This window comes from Amphiprion ocellaris, chromosome 21 (genome assembly GCF_022539595.1).
Source record: "Amphiprion ocellaris isolate individual 3 ecotype Okinawa chromosome 21, ASM2253959v1, whole genome shotgun sequence".
Lineage (NCBI taxonomy): Eukaryota > Metazoa > Chordata > Actinopteri > Pomacentridae > Amphiprion > Amphiprion ocellaris.
This window is the reverse complement of record NC_072786.1, coordinates 6183748-6198700: the sequence shown is the minus strand read 5'-3', so window position 1 is coordinate 6198700 and position 14953 is coordinate 6183748. Positions and strand designations below refer to the sequence as shown.

General features: G+C 35.3%; 1 protein-coding gene across 1 annotated transcript; it reads left to right on the top strand.

Moving 5' to 3' along the window:
- Window positions 1-2826: 2826 nt before the first annotated feature.
- On the top strand, window positions 2827-14950 carry atp6v1e1b (ATPase H+ transporting V1 subunit E1b). The gene is made up of 10 exons (XM_023290244.3): window positions 2827-2931; window positions 3052-3107; window positions 5788-5853; window positions 7929-8038; window positions 8277-8343; window positions 8457-8546; window positions 10383-10451; window positions 10568-10662; window positions 11304-11391; window positions 14197-14950. The coding sequence occupies exons 2-10, from the start codon at window positions 3075-3077 to the stop codon at window positions 14257-14259; spliced, it is 681 nt and encodes a 226-aa protein (XP_023146012.1). The 5' UTR covers window positions 2827-2931; window positions 3052-3074; the 3' UTR covers window positions 14260-14950.
- Window positions 14951-14953: the final 3 nt, after the last annotated feature.

Here is a 14953-nt window from a genome sequence, read left to right as displayed (position 1 = left end):
CTGTTACATTAGACTGCAGTTATTCACAGAGAAATTAAACCATCACATTCCTCATGAAAACTAGATGGGACTTTTATTAAATAAAGTGTTGGTGAATAGACGGTGTAAAAAGTGCAAAGCAGCTCCATTAAATCAGGAGATGTGAGACTTCCACAGAATGGATCACCATCTGCACAGACCTCAACAGCAGTTTGTTTCAAAGCAAAACACCAGCTGGTTTTCACTAAAGAAGCTTTCAGAGCAACAATTAAATGACAGTTTTGTTCTCATTAAGTTCACAGAGTCAGCGAAAATAATGTACACACACATCAGGAAAAGAAAAACTTCTATAAATATTTCATTTGTATAAGTACTTCTACACATATAGATACCTCTTTCTAAGTTTGATCAAATCACGATAACTCTGTGTCCTGTTGTACGATGTTTTCCCAACAGATGGCGCTACCTTCATGAATGGAGCATCAACAAGTGACATCTACAACACAACAGAAATGTCTGGAAGCCAGTGGCCACCACTTTGAGCACCTCTTGTAATTGTAGAGGCCAAAGATAACTTGTATTAATCTGGTGATGTCTGAATAAATTTGGTATTGAAATATTTATGCAAGTTTTTCTTTTCCTGATGTGTGTAAACATTATTTTGGCTGACTCTGTATAATGGGTTTCTGACATGTCACCAGGCAACATCTTTTTATAATAATGACAAACATACCTGCATTCTACAGGAGTGATTTTCCTCATATGCAGGTAAAGATGTGTGAGGAGCTTAGAGATGACAGGAGCAGGAGTCATCCTCACTAATTCAGCTTCCACCTAGAAACACAAAGACCACAAACAAACACACTGAGAGACTCTCAAACGTTCAACCTCACAGCCTCAAAATATCTGTTTAGGAAGTGTTGTGTTCCTAAATTCTGCTGAAAGCATTGACAGACATTCTCTTACAAGGTTGTGTAAAAAGCAGCCTGTCCTCTGAGCTACTGAGAAATCTTCTTGAACAAAGTTTCTACATGTAAATCAGCTCAACTAAAACTAAAGCCTCAGTCAGAGATAACAGGTATCGCAAATTATAAACAACTTTCTTTGTTAACTCAGACTTTCTGCTTCAAAATCACATAAAAAGGGGAGTTTAACTCATCAGGTGACTGAAAATGAATGGCTTGTGCAGTTCTAGATCCAAAAGTAGGATGTTTCAACTCATGTTTTACTACAAATACATGCAGTAATAAATAAATACAATGGCTGGTTGTTAGTTTATTCACTATTAATGTCACTTTATATACTGGATTGAACTTGAGCAGTGGAAGAGAGAAGGAATTTAATGAAATTATGGAGATTCTGAGAGGTAATGTTGCACAATGTTAAGGACGGTTTAATTCAAACCAGCTGAATGTTAAACTTCAGTGCAGCTGAACGGTTTTCAGTTAACCTTAAAGTAAAATAACTTTTTAAAAAGCTAAAATACACAGCAGAGAAATACAGGTTGAGAAGGTCATTCTAAAGACGGACAGCTGTGGCAGCAACTAACACAGGTGTTCAGCGGTAAGTTAGCCACCTGTGTTAATTAGCCCGCTAGCTAACTTAGCCGCTTAGCTAGCTAACGCGTCCAGACCAACTGCTCAAACACGACAAAACACAACTCTTCACAAGTCGCTGACTTAACGTACAACAAAACAACGCTGGTTAGAAGTATTTGTCTTCTTACCGTGTTTTACTCCAAAAACAAGGTCAACAGCAGCCAGAGATGCTACCAGACGTGCCGACCATAGATATATATAGAAGACTAGATACGCTAGCGCGCTGTCTTCTGTATTATCTATGGTCTGACCAATCACTGCTCTCTGGCTCTGCCCTCTGAGAATCGTTGTCGTTTGGCTCTATACTTGCTGATGACCACTGAGAAAATGAAAAAACTGACCTTTTTTCGTTTCTGTCTCTTACTGATTTTATTTTTTTGTTATTCTAAATATAAAATGAAAATCAAAGCATTTTTAAAATTTCGTATATCCCTTTTTGATGATGAAAAGGAAAAACGCCTTGTATTTCAATTTCATATTTTGTATTTTGAAATGAAAATCAAATAACCACTCGTTTTCTTTTCAATATCCGTTTCAGAACGGAAAATCCAATTGCCAGATAAATACACGGACCCCCTCAGCTACCATTTTATGCAATGTATGTAAAAGTTGCATGTATGAAATCATAATAATATTTAGCTTTCATCGCTTTCTAAAGACTTGACAAGAAAAAAGTGAACGATAAATGAAAATAAAAGCATGCAGTACTATCATTGAAAAATGGAGTCACAGCAGTGCCGCAATAAAATATAAATCTGTTTAAAAATAAGGAAATAAATATGTAAATATAAAGAGAAATAAATAAATAAATTTATCTGTTTAAAAATAAGGAAATAAATGTGTAAATATAAAGAGGAATAAATAAAAGAATAAATAAATAAATAAATAAGGAGGCAATGACAAAATGGAAAAATAAAAGGAAAAAAGAGAAAAGGGAAAAGCAAAGACAAAATTAACTTTTTATTTATTTATTTATTCTTTTATTTATTCCTCTATATATTTACACATTTATTTCCTTATTTTTTTAACAGATTTATATTTTATTGTGGCACTCCTGTGACGCCAAATAACACAGATGGATGATATGAGTTCAAACAATATTTTTATAACCTAAATGTAGCTATAAACACAAATATGCACATTTAAATAAGCATAAAACAAAAATAAAACTAATGAAAGTCAATAATTTTCTTCTTCTGCATCAGCATAAACGCGTCTCTTTTTCCTCGCTCCTTATTGGCCCATTAACAGGAAGTAAACATCACGTGCTCGGAAATCAGCTGATCCTCCGTAGACATCTTTAGGAGTCACGACTGCGGCGACTAATTCAAACCTTTTCCTGCGCGATTCTTCGGTACATTATTTGTATTTTACGGCTCACATCGCAGATTTAAAACCTCCCGTTGTTGCTGACGGTCTGTTTGTTGTCGCTCTGTGTCTAATTTGTGTCATTTTCGTTATTTTCTCCGTTCAGACGGACCTGTCAAAGCTGCAACCATGGCGCTCAGCGATGCCGACGTACAGAAGCAGGTAATGAAGCGTTTTAACCTTCACAATGACTCCAGTTAACCTTTTATCGTCACGTATTGCACAAGGGCGCCTTATGATTGCTTAATAACGTGTTAAAACTCTGAAGAATTCTTCTAATGGTTGCAATTTTAGCTGGAAACCTGTGTGTCGTAGAGAATGACATTGAAATAGCTGCAGTGGGTTAGCATTGAATTAAGCACAAACATCAGCTAGCCTGCTATATTTGAGGTGTTTTAATGGGGATTTTGTGCGTATGAATACAAGTTATACCCAAAATAAGTGGCCATTTTCAGACGGTGCGGTGTGGGAGTTACACAGAGGGTCAGTGGTCACATGATGAACACATGCCAGGCCCTGATGAGGAACTTGGAGTGACTGAGTGGATGTCTGCACACTGGAAATCCCACCAGACATGGAAAATAAGCTTCAACAACCAACATGAAGCTGCAGAACTTAACTCTACGTTTCTGATGGTTGGATTTACCATCCTGATGGCCAAAATGCACATTAATGGGCTCCTATTGATGCCAGCTGTACATAATAGTGGCACCTAAAAACCAACCAGTACTCTGGAGATGAAATGATCAGTTGTTCAGTTATTTTATTGATAAAAAATACCTGTAATTTATGATTTTTAGACATTTTTTAAAGCAAAGATTTACCGGTATGAGCTTCTCATAGCCAAATATTAGCTACTTTTGCTTGTTTTCTGTTGTTTACTGTTCATTTTTGACAGCCGGCTACACAGTAAAAGCAATTATTAAGCAATTTATACACTAAACAACCAGTCAACAGTAAAAAAAAAAACAAAAAAAACCCCAATTGTCAGATGCATTGGAAGTCATCTGAAGTCAAGCCATTGTTATTTATTTTACACATACACAGCAGCAGCTTGTAGAATAAGATTTAACCTGAGTAGAATAAATATTAAAGCTTAGACCCTACAGTGTTATTTATGGTGGGAATTTCCATCCATTCATTATCTATACAACGCTTAATCCTGCAAAACACTGTATTTTTTTTAAAATAAAAAATATATATATAAAAAATAGCAAAAATAATATATATATACATATGTATATTGTTTATGTTTATATACATATATTTACAGATTATAGATATATGTTTTTTTTACAGATTAGGTATAAAAATAAATCTGTAAAAACCATATATAGAAAAAAAATGAGGAAAAAATATATATTTACATATACATATGTAAATATATATGTATATGTAATATTTTTTATAAAATATGCAAAAAATTCAAATATATATATATATATAGAGAGAGAAAATTACACACACACACACACATATATATACATACAGATTATAGATATATTTTTTACAGATTATGTCTATATAAATAATTTGTAAAACCCAAATATAGAAAAAGGAGCCATATATTTATATAAAAAATATATGTAAGTAATGAAAAAAAATACTAAAGAAATAAAACTGATGTTGTATTTTTGCAACAATGGGTTTTACAGGGTTAATCCTCATTAGAGTTGGGGAGGGGCTGGAGTCTATCCACCCTGGACAGGTCACCAGTCTATCACAGGACTACACTTAGAGACAAACAATCACACTCACATTCATTCCCTACAACAGACTACATATATACTATACTATTAGAAACATTATTCCTCAGAGCTACAGTATAATATAGAACTAAAATTCCAAAAATATACATAGAAAACCCAACAAATCCGAGGGTTCCTTAGGTCCCCTATGAGCAAGATTGAAAGTGAAAATAATTGTTGGTTCACCCTTGTAGTACTTCTGTGACGGACTAGTCTGTCTATACTGTAAACTGATAACACAACTTTGGAATAAATGAGCGCCCCAGAGTTGCAAAATAGAGGAACTGACATGGCTGATATATCACAAATTATGTACACTGAAAGTATACAGAGGATGCATATTTAGAAGCTTCAATACACAAACATTTCTCACCGAAGTGACAGAGATTTCCAGCAGAGTCACTTCACAGCAGGACGACACATCTTTAAGCATGAGAGAGGCCCTTCATCCGTAATTAGCGAAGCCGTATTTACTGTTTCATTTCCATCACAAGGTAGAATATTTTTAAAACCCATTGGATTATTTGCCAAAACTTTTTCTGAACGTATTTCCAGAATCCTGTAAAACCCTGCTGTATGATAATTTTTTTTAAAAAGAAGGAAAAAAAGAGTTGTAACCTGTTCCTAAAGTTGCACCTTTTCAAAAATTGTAGAAATTCCACACACACACCTCACACAGTTTATAAAGCATAAACATTTCTTCCAAATTAAATCAGACAAATGTTTGGTTTTTTAGCCTTATTTTGACTCTAAATTTTTAGTAATATATTGTATTTGTATCTCACACTATTGTAATATTTTCTCCGCAAAATCTGACACAAGGATTTACTGTGGGTTTAATGAAGATCTTTCATGATCTTATCTGATGTTTTCATAGAGAATAACTGTTTAATAACTTGCCTCTACTTTACAAAAAGACTTTACTTCCTGGTTTCGGAAGTAGAGTAGCAGGTTGAGTCGCAGATATCATGCAATATATATCATATTTTTTCATCCTTATTGTTAGAAGAGTCTTTGAAGTTCTTTAAAAATGCTGCATTGGGGCTTAAATGGTCATTTTTGTTACAGTTTCTCTTTCCTGTTTCTTGTTCCAGATCAAGCACATGATGGCCTTCATTGAGCAAGAGGCCAATGAGAAGGCAGAGGAGATTGATGCAAAGGTATAAACGCATGAACATGCCACCACACAATGCTGTGAACCGAGACCAGGTTAGATGAGTAGTCACTGCGTGTTTTAGAGAGATTTTTCTGCCTTTTTATTCGGGAATCATCAGTTAAGAGATCGCAGAAAAAGACAGATGAGGAAAGTCAGCAAAGATCAACACCTGCAGTCCTGAACCAACAACCTTTCTTGACTGTTAAAATATCCTCCAGAAGAAGTACGAAGTAGTTCTTTAGTACAGGGGGTCCTCTGTTTACGATGTCATCGAACTACGGCGTTTCGTTGGAGCTGGTTGAGGAGTGGAGCGGATGAATACACGGCGCTGTAAGACAGTTTTGTTACATTCTCCGGTTGTACGCCACCTTGGATTGTGCTACATTCACAAACTTTTTGCCCTTCATTGTGACTCCCAAGCACAAGTCAGACTCTTCTGATGACAGTGCTTCAAAGTAAAGGAAAGCCATCTCCATGGAGGTGAAATTAGATAGAATAAAATTCTCGGATCAGGCAGAAACAACGATGAACATCGGTGAAATTGTAAAAATAGTGCAACATATTCTAGCAACCCTCTGTGATGAATGAGTGAGACTTTATCTCCTTCTCTGATTTATTGAACCTTCACATAGACTACTGTGGGCCGTAGCCAACGCCAAAATAACTACAAAAACCCCATAACTTAGCTCCAGAATTAGCCGCCGTTCCCAGCTCTCTCTCACTCCACACACTACTGCTGACTCTCAGCCAATCAGAGGTGAGCTAACTAAACATGGCACGTTCACTGACAGGTAAATCTGGAACTGAACAAGCTGAAAATATATGTGAATCTCAGTTTTAAATATTGAAACCTCAATATCAATACCAGTCCTTTACAATATTCTGTTATCTTGTAAAATGATTCATACATGCAGGAAAGTCGTTGGTATTCATGAGTTTTATGAAGAACTGATCATATCGTCATGCACTAACAGCTTTGTTTACATTTTCACCGGAGTTCTGACTTACAGCAAAAATCGACTTACATCGAATAAAACTCTGACTTAAGTCGAGGACCCTCTATATTGATGCAGGCAGATGTGGGATTTCATCCAAATCCAACCTGGCATGTAGCTTTTACAGCTTTTCTACATGTTCCTGTATTGTAGCGCCTCAATCAGACCATGCAGTGAATTTAGTGCAAGAGATTTATTTCTTTACTTATTCCTTTTTTAAAAACAGTTAATGACATTAAAATAAAAATATAATTTACAAGAGAAGTCAGTGCACAAGATTAAACACATACAGTACAACTAAAGACTTAAAAATGCACAACAACAATCGATATCAGATGTTTCTTCCCCAAATGCTTCAGTATAGGGTTTTATAAATCTTTTCATGAGATAACACTCACCACCAGGGGCACTAAAAGCTGCTCATCTGAATATGCATCTCCAGCTCCGTATGACTGAAGTTCCATTAGCAGATGCCATAAAATCTCAGCTCTTAGGGGACAATTTAGGAACATTGTAGCAATTATTTAGACCTTAAATTTCTATATTCTGGTGTTCCTTTCAGTGCACAATAATAAATGCTACAAATTTGAAGAGTTACGTTTTTTAAAAAAGCTTTTAAAACTGAGATTCACATATATTTTCAGCTTGTAAATGAAGGGCGAGGTTTAAAATTTGACTTGCAAATAATGTTGATGTGTTATAATCCATATAAACAGGACTGATTGGACGACAGAAGGTATTTAATGATGACACTTTTGCTTTGGGAAAATGTTGGCATTTTTGAGCCTTTTTAGAGGCAAAATTGACTGAAAAATCCCAAAAATCTTCCACGCATCAGCTGAAAAAATGAAACTGACTGTTTAAAAAAATTAGCAGATGTAGTTCTTCATAAATAGTAGATGAATTTGTGAAGTTAATTTTGCATCGGATTTACTTAATAGAAGCTAAATGCTTAAAAATGTTGTAAGCTGTCCAAAATCAAACCTGGGATAATAACGGTTTAGCTTGTGACCCCTAAATTAAAAAAAGACAGTTCAACGAAGGGTTTCTTCTTCCTCTGAGTGGACTGTGTCTCCTCCTGCAGGCAGAAGAAGAGTTCAACATCGAGAAGGGCCGTCTGGTCCAGACCCAGAGGCTGAAGATAATGGAGTACTATGAGAAGAAAGAGAAGCAGATTGAGCAGCAGAAGAAAATGTGAGTCATGACGAGACATCACAGGACACATCAAATTTGTCCCTACTTCCTCAATCCAGTCTTTTTAAGAACAAAGAAATCACTGTGTGTGTGTGACAGAGTTTCCTGAATTTAGTTTTAGCTGCTTTACCCGACAATAGGCCTTTTGTAACCTGCGGCAAACAGTCCGCAGGGTTTTCACGTGAACAAATTCGAATCCAAAGAGATCCAACGTGAGCGTTGTTTGTGTTTTTAACAGTCAAATGTCAAACCTGATGAACCAGGCTCGACTGAAGGTACTGAAGGCCCGCGATGACATGATCTCGGTAAGCTGCTGCACATCATTGTGTCTCTACTTTTCAAACATTATAAAGATGGAAAGAATATATAAATAATAAAGCACAAGCAATAAACACCCTGTGTGTATTTGTACCATCAGGAAATGCTGAATGAGGCTCGCCAGCGGCTCGGTAACGTCGCTAAAGACCCGTCCAAGTATCCAGCTCTGATGGACGGATTGCTCTTACAGGTTAGTTTCAGCTGTCAGCCTCCTGACTGCAAATCTGTTGGAGCTCAACTCCTAAAATCAGCTGTCAGACCCTCTTTTGTGCTGACCAAACTAATGTAGAAGCGTCTCTTTTTATGAAACAGGCGTGTTCTTTGTCAAAGATCTTCATCTGTTTCCAAACTGAGAGTAGCTGGAGTGTTATTAAACTACATACATCAAAAAGAGGCGAGCCGCTGCACACGTTCAGTTTATATGTTGGAAACACGGGGATGGAAGTTCAGCACCTTCAGAGTTGTCGCTGCATGTTTGTTTAAAGTGTAAATGCTTCCTCTAGAGCAGGAGTGTCAAATTCAGTCTAGTTCAGGGGCCACATTCAGCCCAATTTGATCTTAAGTGGACCAGTAAAATCAGAGCATAGTAACTGATAAATAACCACAACTCCAATTTTTTCCTTTGTTTTAGTGCAAAAAAAGTTCACATTTAAGGGATGATCTTTCTCCAAAACGTCATGAACAACCTGAAATTTCTTAAGAAAAATCATTCATTCATTTTCAACAGGATTATTCCTCAGTTTATCATTGACACATTACAACTTCCAGATCAGTGTTTCTACAAATGTACAAAACATTTAGTCACAGGTATCTGGAACTGAACACTACAGTATGTGGGAAACAAAATGACAAAAAATTAGACAAACAACATGAAACAAAACAAAAAAATGATAAAAATTTAGACCGAAAAAGTTACAGCGACAAAATCTGACAAATGAGACAAAAAATGACAAAAACATGAAACATCACGACATAAAACAATGAATAAAGGACAACACAGAATGACAAAAATGAGATAAAAACACAAGCAAGACAAAAAGGAAACACAAAACAAACACAAATGACAAAAGTCAAACAAAAAAACAAGACAAAATATTACAAAAATGACACAAACTGACAAAAGAACAGTCTAGTATTTTACTTTCTGATCAGAACAACTTGTCATGATCTCGAAATTATTTTGGATTTATAGTTTTATAAACTTACAATTTACAGTTCATGTCTTTGTAATTTTTACGCTTCATGAAGTCGTCTTGCGGGCCGGATTGGACCCTCTGGCGGGCCGCTTTTGGCCCGCTGGCCGCAAGTTTGACACCCCTGCTCTAGATGATCACAACATGTTTTAACGGTTTTTCATGGGAATTATCACAGGGAGTTTCTAGATTTACTGCCTGAATGTAATAATGTTTGCAGTCATGGCTTTCTTCAGGCATAGAAACGTGTCTAATCACTGAATTAAATGACAAAGAAGGCATCAGATAATCAGCATTGTAATGAAAACGCAGTTTTTAAATCAGCCTATGAGTTACTTTATGTGTTGCAGTTGCATTAGTGCAAAGATATGTCGATTTAGCCTGATTAAATCCAAAGAAATATCCTTATTTTTGAAGGAAAAGCCGTTTTTTTTGATGAGGATAACACTGACTCAATCAGAAATACAGTGTAGACATTGTTAATGTGGTAAATGACTATTGTAGCTGGAAACAGATGATTTTTAATGGAATATCTCCATAGAGGTACAGAGGAACATTTCCAGCAACCATCACTCCTGTGTTCTAATGCTACATTGTGTTAGCTAATGGTGTTGAAAGTCTAAATAATGATTAGAAAACTCTTGTGTAATTATGTTAATAAGATATTAAATAGAATGGTTCCATTATAAACAGTAGAGAGGAGTTTCTGTTATTTCGCCTCTTCTTGATGATTTTTAGCCAAATAGTAACACAAAATGTAAACATTCTAACCTTGATGCTGTGCAGATATTTAAAGACTAAGCTTGGGTAAAGTTGTCCATCTTTCATATCAGGGGTTCTATCAGCTTCTGGAGCCCAAAGTGACCATTCGCTGCCGTAAACAGGACATGCAGGTGGTACAGGTGAGTAGCTTAGCGGCCGGCGCGTACTTTTAATACCACATTTTTATCTCTATCGTGAATAAAAGACCACGTTTGCTTGGAAGACCGTAAAATTTTGAATTCAAATTGTCTTCCAGGCGTCCATCCAGAGGAACATCCCCATTTATAAAGCAGCTGTGAAGACCAACCTGGAGGTTCGCATCGACCAGGACAACTTCCTGGCCCCAGACATGTAAGCAGCATCGCATTTAACCCTCGTGTCGTACTGTGGGTCAAAATTGACCCGTTTTAAAGTTGGAAAATGTGGAAAAAAAAATATTTTCACAGGGAAACTTCTGATGTCCACATTTTCAACATTTTTGGGAAATGTTTGAACATTTTTTGGTGGAAAAAAGAAATGTTAAAAATGTTTCTTAAGAACATTCACAAAAAAATCATGATACTGATATTTTTTTATGTTCTTAAAGAAAATATTAGCACTTTTACTGATATATCTGTAATCACTTTAGATATTTTTAGGATTTCTTTGGAAAATTTTTACTCATTTTCTGAAAATATTTACAAGAATTTTCTTGCCAAATTTGGGGCATTTAAAAAACAAACAAACAAAAAAAAAAACTTTTAAGGGAAACTTTTAAGGAATTATTGGATTTTTCTTCCTGAAGGTTTTGCAAATTTTCAGAAAGGGGAAGTTTTTTTTGCTGAATTTTTGTATTTTTTTCAGACAAGGAAACAGTATTTTTTTGGGTGCCCATAAGTGAAGACAGCAGGAGGGTTAAAAACACATCTAATCTCACCGACCCAGACTTTCACCTAAAAAATGATGCTTCTTCCATATTTGATCCCTCTTGTTTGATGTTTTCCTGCCTGCAGCTCTGGAGGTATTGAGCTCTATAATGGCGACGGGAAGATCAAGGTGTCCAACACCCTGGAGAGCAGACTGGACCTCATGGCTCAGCAGGTGGGAAAAACAGGCAGATCATGATCATTATCATTCATATAACCACACTTTTGTTTAAATTAAACGCAAATACAGTGTAGTTTCTTTTGTATGTATGTGCTTTTATTAACTTATAAAGACCTTAGTGCTCAGATGGGGTTAATCTGTCTGCTATATCTGTCTGCTTGTTTCGGTGTTGGTTAAATTGTGAAAAACATATTAATATTGCGTCTTTTTGTGATTTATTTGTGATTTCCGATTAAGGATTATGTTATACAGGGTGGGCCATAAGTTTCCATATATAGGAAAAGCCATTTCCTCTATATGATTACCATTGTTTCAACAACACATATTAATACGTGTTTTCCACTGTTGATGAACTTGCATTAGCACAGTTGAAGTTAAGCTTGTAAAAAATATACATTATACATTTTCCTATGTATGGAAACTTATGGTCCACGCTGTATACTTATTTATAAGACAGATTTTTTCATTGACAGTTGACAATATTTGTTTTTATTTGGGGAGTGGAGCCACTTTAGAGTTTTAAATTGGCAGTTCCCCATATTTCTTTTAAAATAGTCAATGACAAATAATTACTGTTTTTGAAAAAATATTCAAAAAATCAATTACAGTCGTAGAAATATTGTCATGCACTTAATGCAGCAGCTTGCTAAATAGATCAATAACAGCAGTCCAGCAGTTCTGCATGTTTATAATATGAACTACAATAAAATAATTTTTCTGTACATAAAATGCAAAAGAAGAAAGGAAGTCTCATTATTATTTAGTGTTTTGCACTTCATTGATTGGTCTCATCAAGCTGCTCTTTGACTGTCTTTCACAGACCGTATTCAGTTTGTAATAACATATGGAGTACAACAGCATTTTTATTTATTGTTTTTACAATTGCTTTGTCTCAGTTTTCTTCTCTAATGATTTTATGATTTTTTTGTGACGATGCAACACGCTCCTAAAAAAGCTTTTCACTAATGAGTCCTGGACAAATAAAGGTCGAGGGAATACACTGACTGGCAGCTTAACGCTCTAATGTTGGTCTGAAATGGAATTACTCTTTAATGTGGAGTGCTTTTGTTAACAAACTTACATTTGACTAAACAAGGTTAGTCGAGACTTTAAATGTTCCTTTTTAAGAACTGTGAATGGCATCGCTTGTCACAAGATGCAGAGGCGGATGTTTTAAGGTATATACTTTTTAGTGTCATTAATTCTTCTGTTGGTGTTTTTAGCGTATATAATAATAACCTTCATTTACACTTTGAAAAATGCATGAAGGATCAAAAAAGTTTTAAACAATGAGAATAATCAAAAGAAACAGAACAGAATGAAGTGTTGATAACTAGTAAATAATAAATCCATGTATTGTTTGTTCTTTGGTTTTTCGGTTTCAAAATAAAATGAGAAAAAAATAATAGTTTAGTTATTTTTGTTTTTTCGTTTAAAAATTAAATTTGAAAAACACAAAGTAGAGAAAGGAGAAAAAAACGTGTTTTTACCAATTTTACGGTTTAAACAAAAAAAGTCTTCCCTTTGGCGCCATTTGGAAGCTACTGGCGGAACCGGAAATCAATGCTGAACCTCCTGACGCTCAAAGCAATGTGGAGCAACATGGTCACGCAAAGTGTTTCTGATTTCTGTGTGGGTTTTGTCACTCTCAAAGAGCTCGTGAATGAAATTGAAAAAGGGCTCGAGTACAGCTATTCTTGACAGGCGTTCGCGGTCCAGACCAGCTCAAACTTTTCTTCCTCGGAGACTTCCGGCACTTGCGGTGTTGCAACAAATTAAAACAACAGCTGTATTTTGTATTTCGGGTTTGAAAAGCTTGAGCAAAAATCCAACTTTATGGTTTTTTCATTAGTTAAATAATACATTTCTACATTTAGGTTTTTTTAGATTTTGTTTTGAAACGGAAAAACCAAAGAACGAACCATACACGGATTAAAGTAATAATTGGGTTTGATCTCTCAATTAACCCTCCTGTTGTCCTCATTTACAGGCACCAAAAAATATTGTTTCCTTGTCTGAAAAAAATCCAAAAATTCAGCAAAAAAAATTCCCCAAATTTCTTAAAATTTGCAAAACCTTCAGGAAGAAAATTCCAATAATTTCTTAAAAGTTTCCCTTAAAAGTTTTATTTTAAAAAATCTCCAAAATTTGGCAAGAAAATTCTTGTAAATATTTTCAAAAAATTAGTAAAAATCTTCCAAAAAAATCCTAAAAGTATCTAAAGTGATTCCATATATATCAGTAAAACTTCTAATATTTTCTTAAGAACATTCACATAAAAATCAACCAAAATCCAGCGAAATTTGCTGGATTTTGGTTGATTTTTTTTCTGAATGTTTTTAAGAAACATTTTTAACATTTTTTTTTTCCACCAAAAAATGTTCAAAAAAATTCACAAATATGTTGAAAATGTGGACATCAGAAGTTTCACTGTGAAAATATGTATTTTTTTTCTCCACATTTTCAAACTTTAAAACGGGTCAGTTTTGACCCGCAGGATGAGACGAGGGTTAAATAAATCTAGTCCTCTGATAAATGTATTACATCTGACTTTAGTTATATTTGTGCATCTTATATACTTGAATATAAAGCAAAAAGATTTATTGATGAATCAGTTGCTCATTCAACTGAAAACAATTCTGCACAAATTTTAAAAATCTGTTAATTAATTGAGTAATTCTGTAGTTTTCGTCTCTCAGATTTGAAGCCAGTCAACTGAATATCTCCTAATTTGAAGATGTCCTCTTGGGATTTGGGATTTTTATCTCAAAATGATGACAGCTGTTCCTCTGTTTGCAGATGATGCCTGAAATCCGAGTGTCTCTCTTTGGCGCCAACCCGAACCGCAAGTTTCTGGACTGAGAGCCTTAGCTGTATTAGAGACAAACACTTTCTTTTATTTTTTATTTTTTTTGTCATATCAAAGACATCATTCCTTTTGTCTGTGAAATTTCCGATGCAAAAAGAGACGCGTTGTTGTCGTGTGATGTATTGCTGTATTTTTCTGTGCATTAAGGGGCATGGTAGACGCTGCAACTCGATGCTACAGATGTGCATGCTGCACAGCTGTAAGGACCGGTTTACTCTGCTGCTCTCCTTCAAAGGTCTCAGTTTACACTGATAAAGTCAGGGAAGTCGGGGTGTTTTAACAGCTTGTCCTCTAATTGGATCAGTCTTCATGACAAACACGGCGTCTGTGTCGCAGTTTTTCTGGATTCATTTACCTCTGCCCCACATTAGAAGTTGTATGGGGCATTGTGTTGGTAATGGGTGTCTGCTCCAACCAATCACAGACAACATATGGTATCCTAGAAACAAAACTGAAGACCGTACATGACCTTCCAGAGTTAATTTATTGACGTTACATCGACTGTTGAATTAAGAGTAGGTGATATCATTCCAGAGGGTGCACTGTATGTATATGAGGTTTCCAGATTAAATTATATGTGTGTGTGTGGTTGTTGTTTTGTTTTTGTTCTTCTGTTTTTTGATTGTCTCAAACTGAAAATGTTCTATTGTGGAAATGTAAAACATTAAAGAGTATAAATCATTAGTA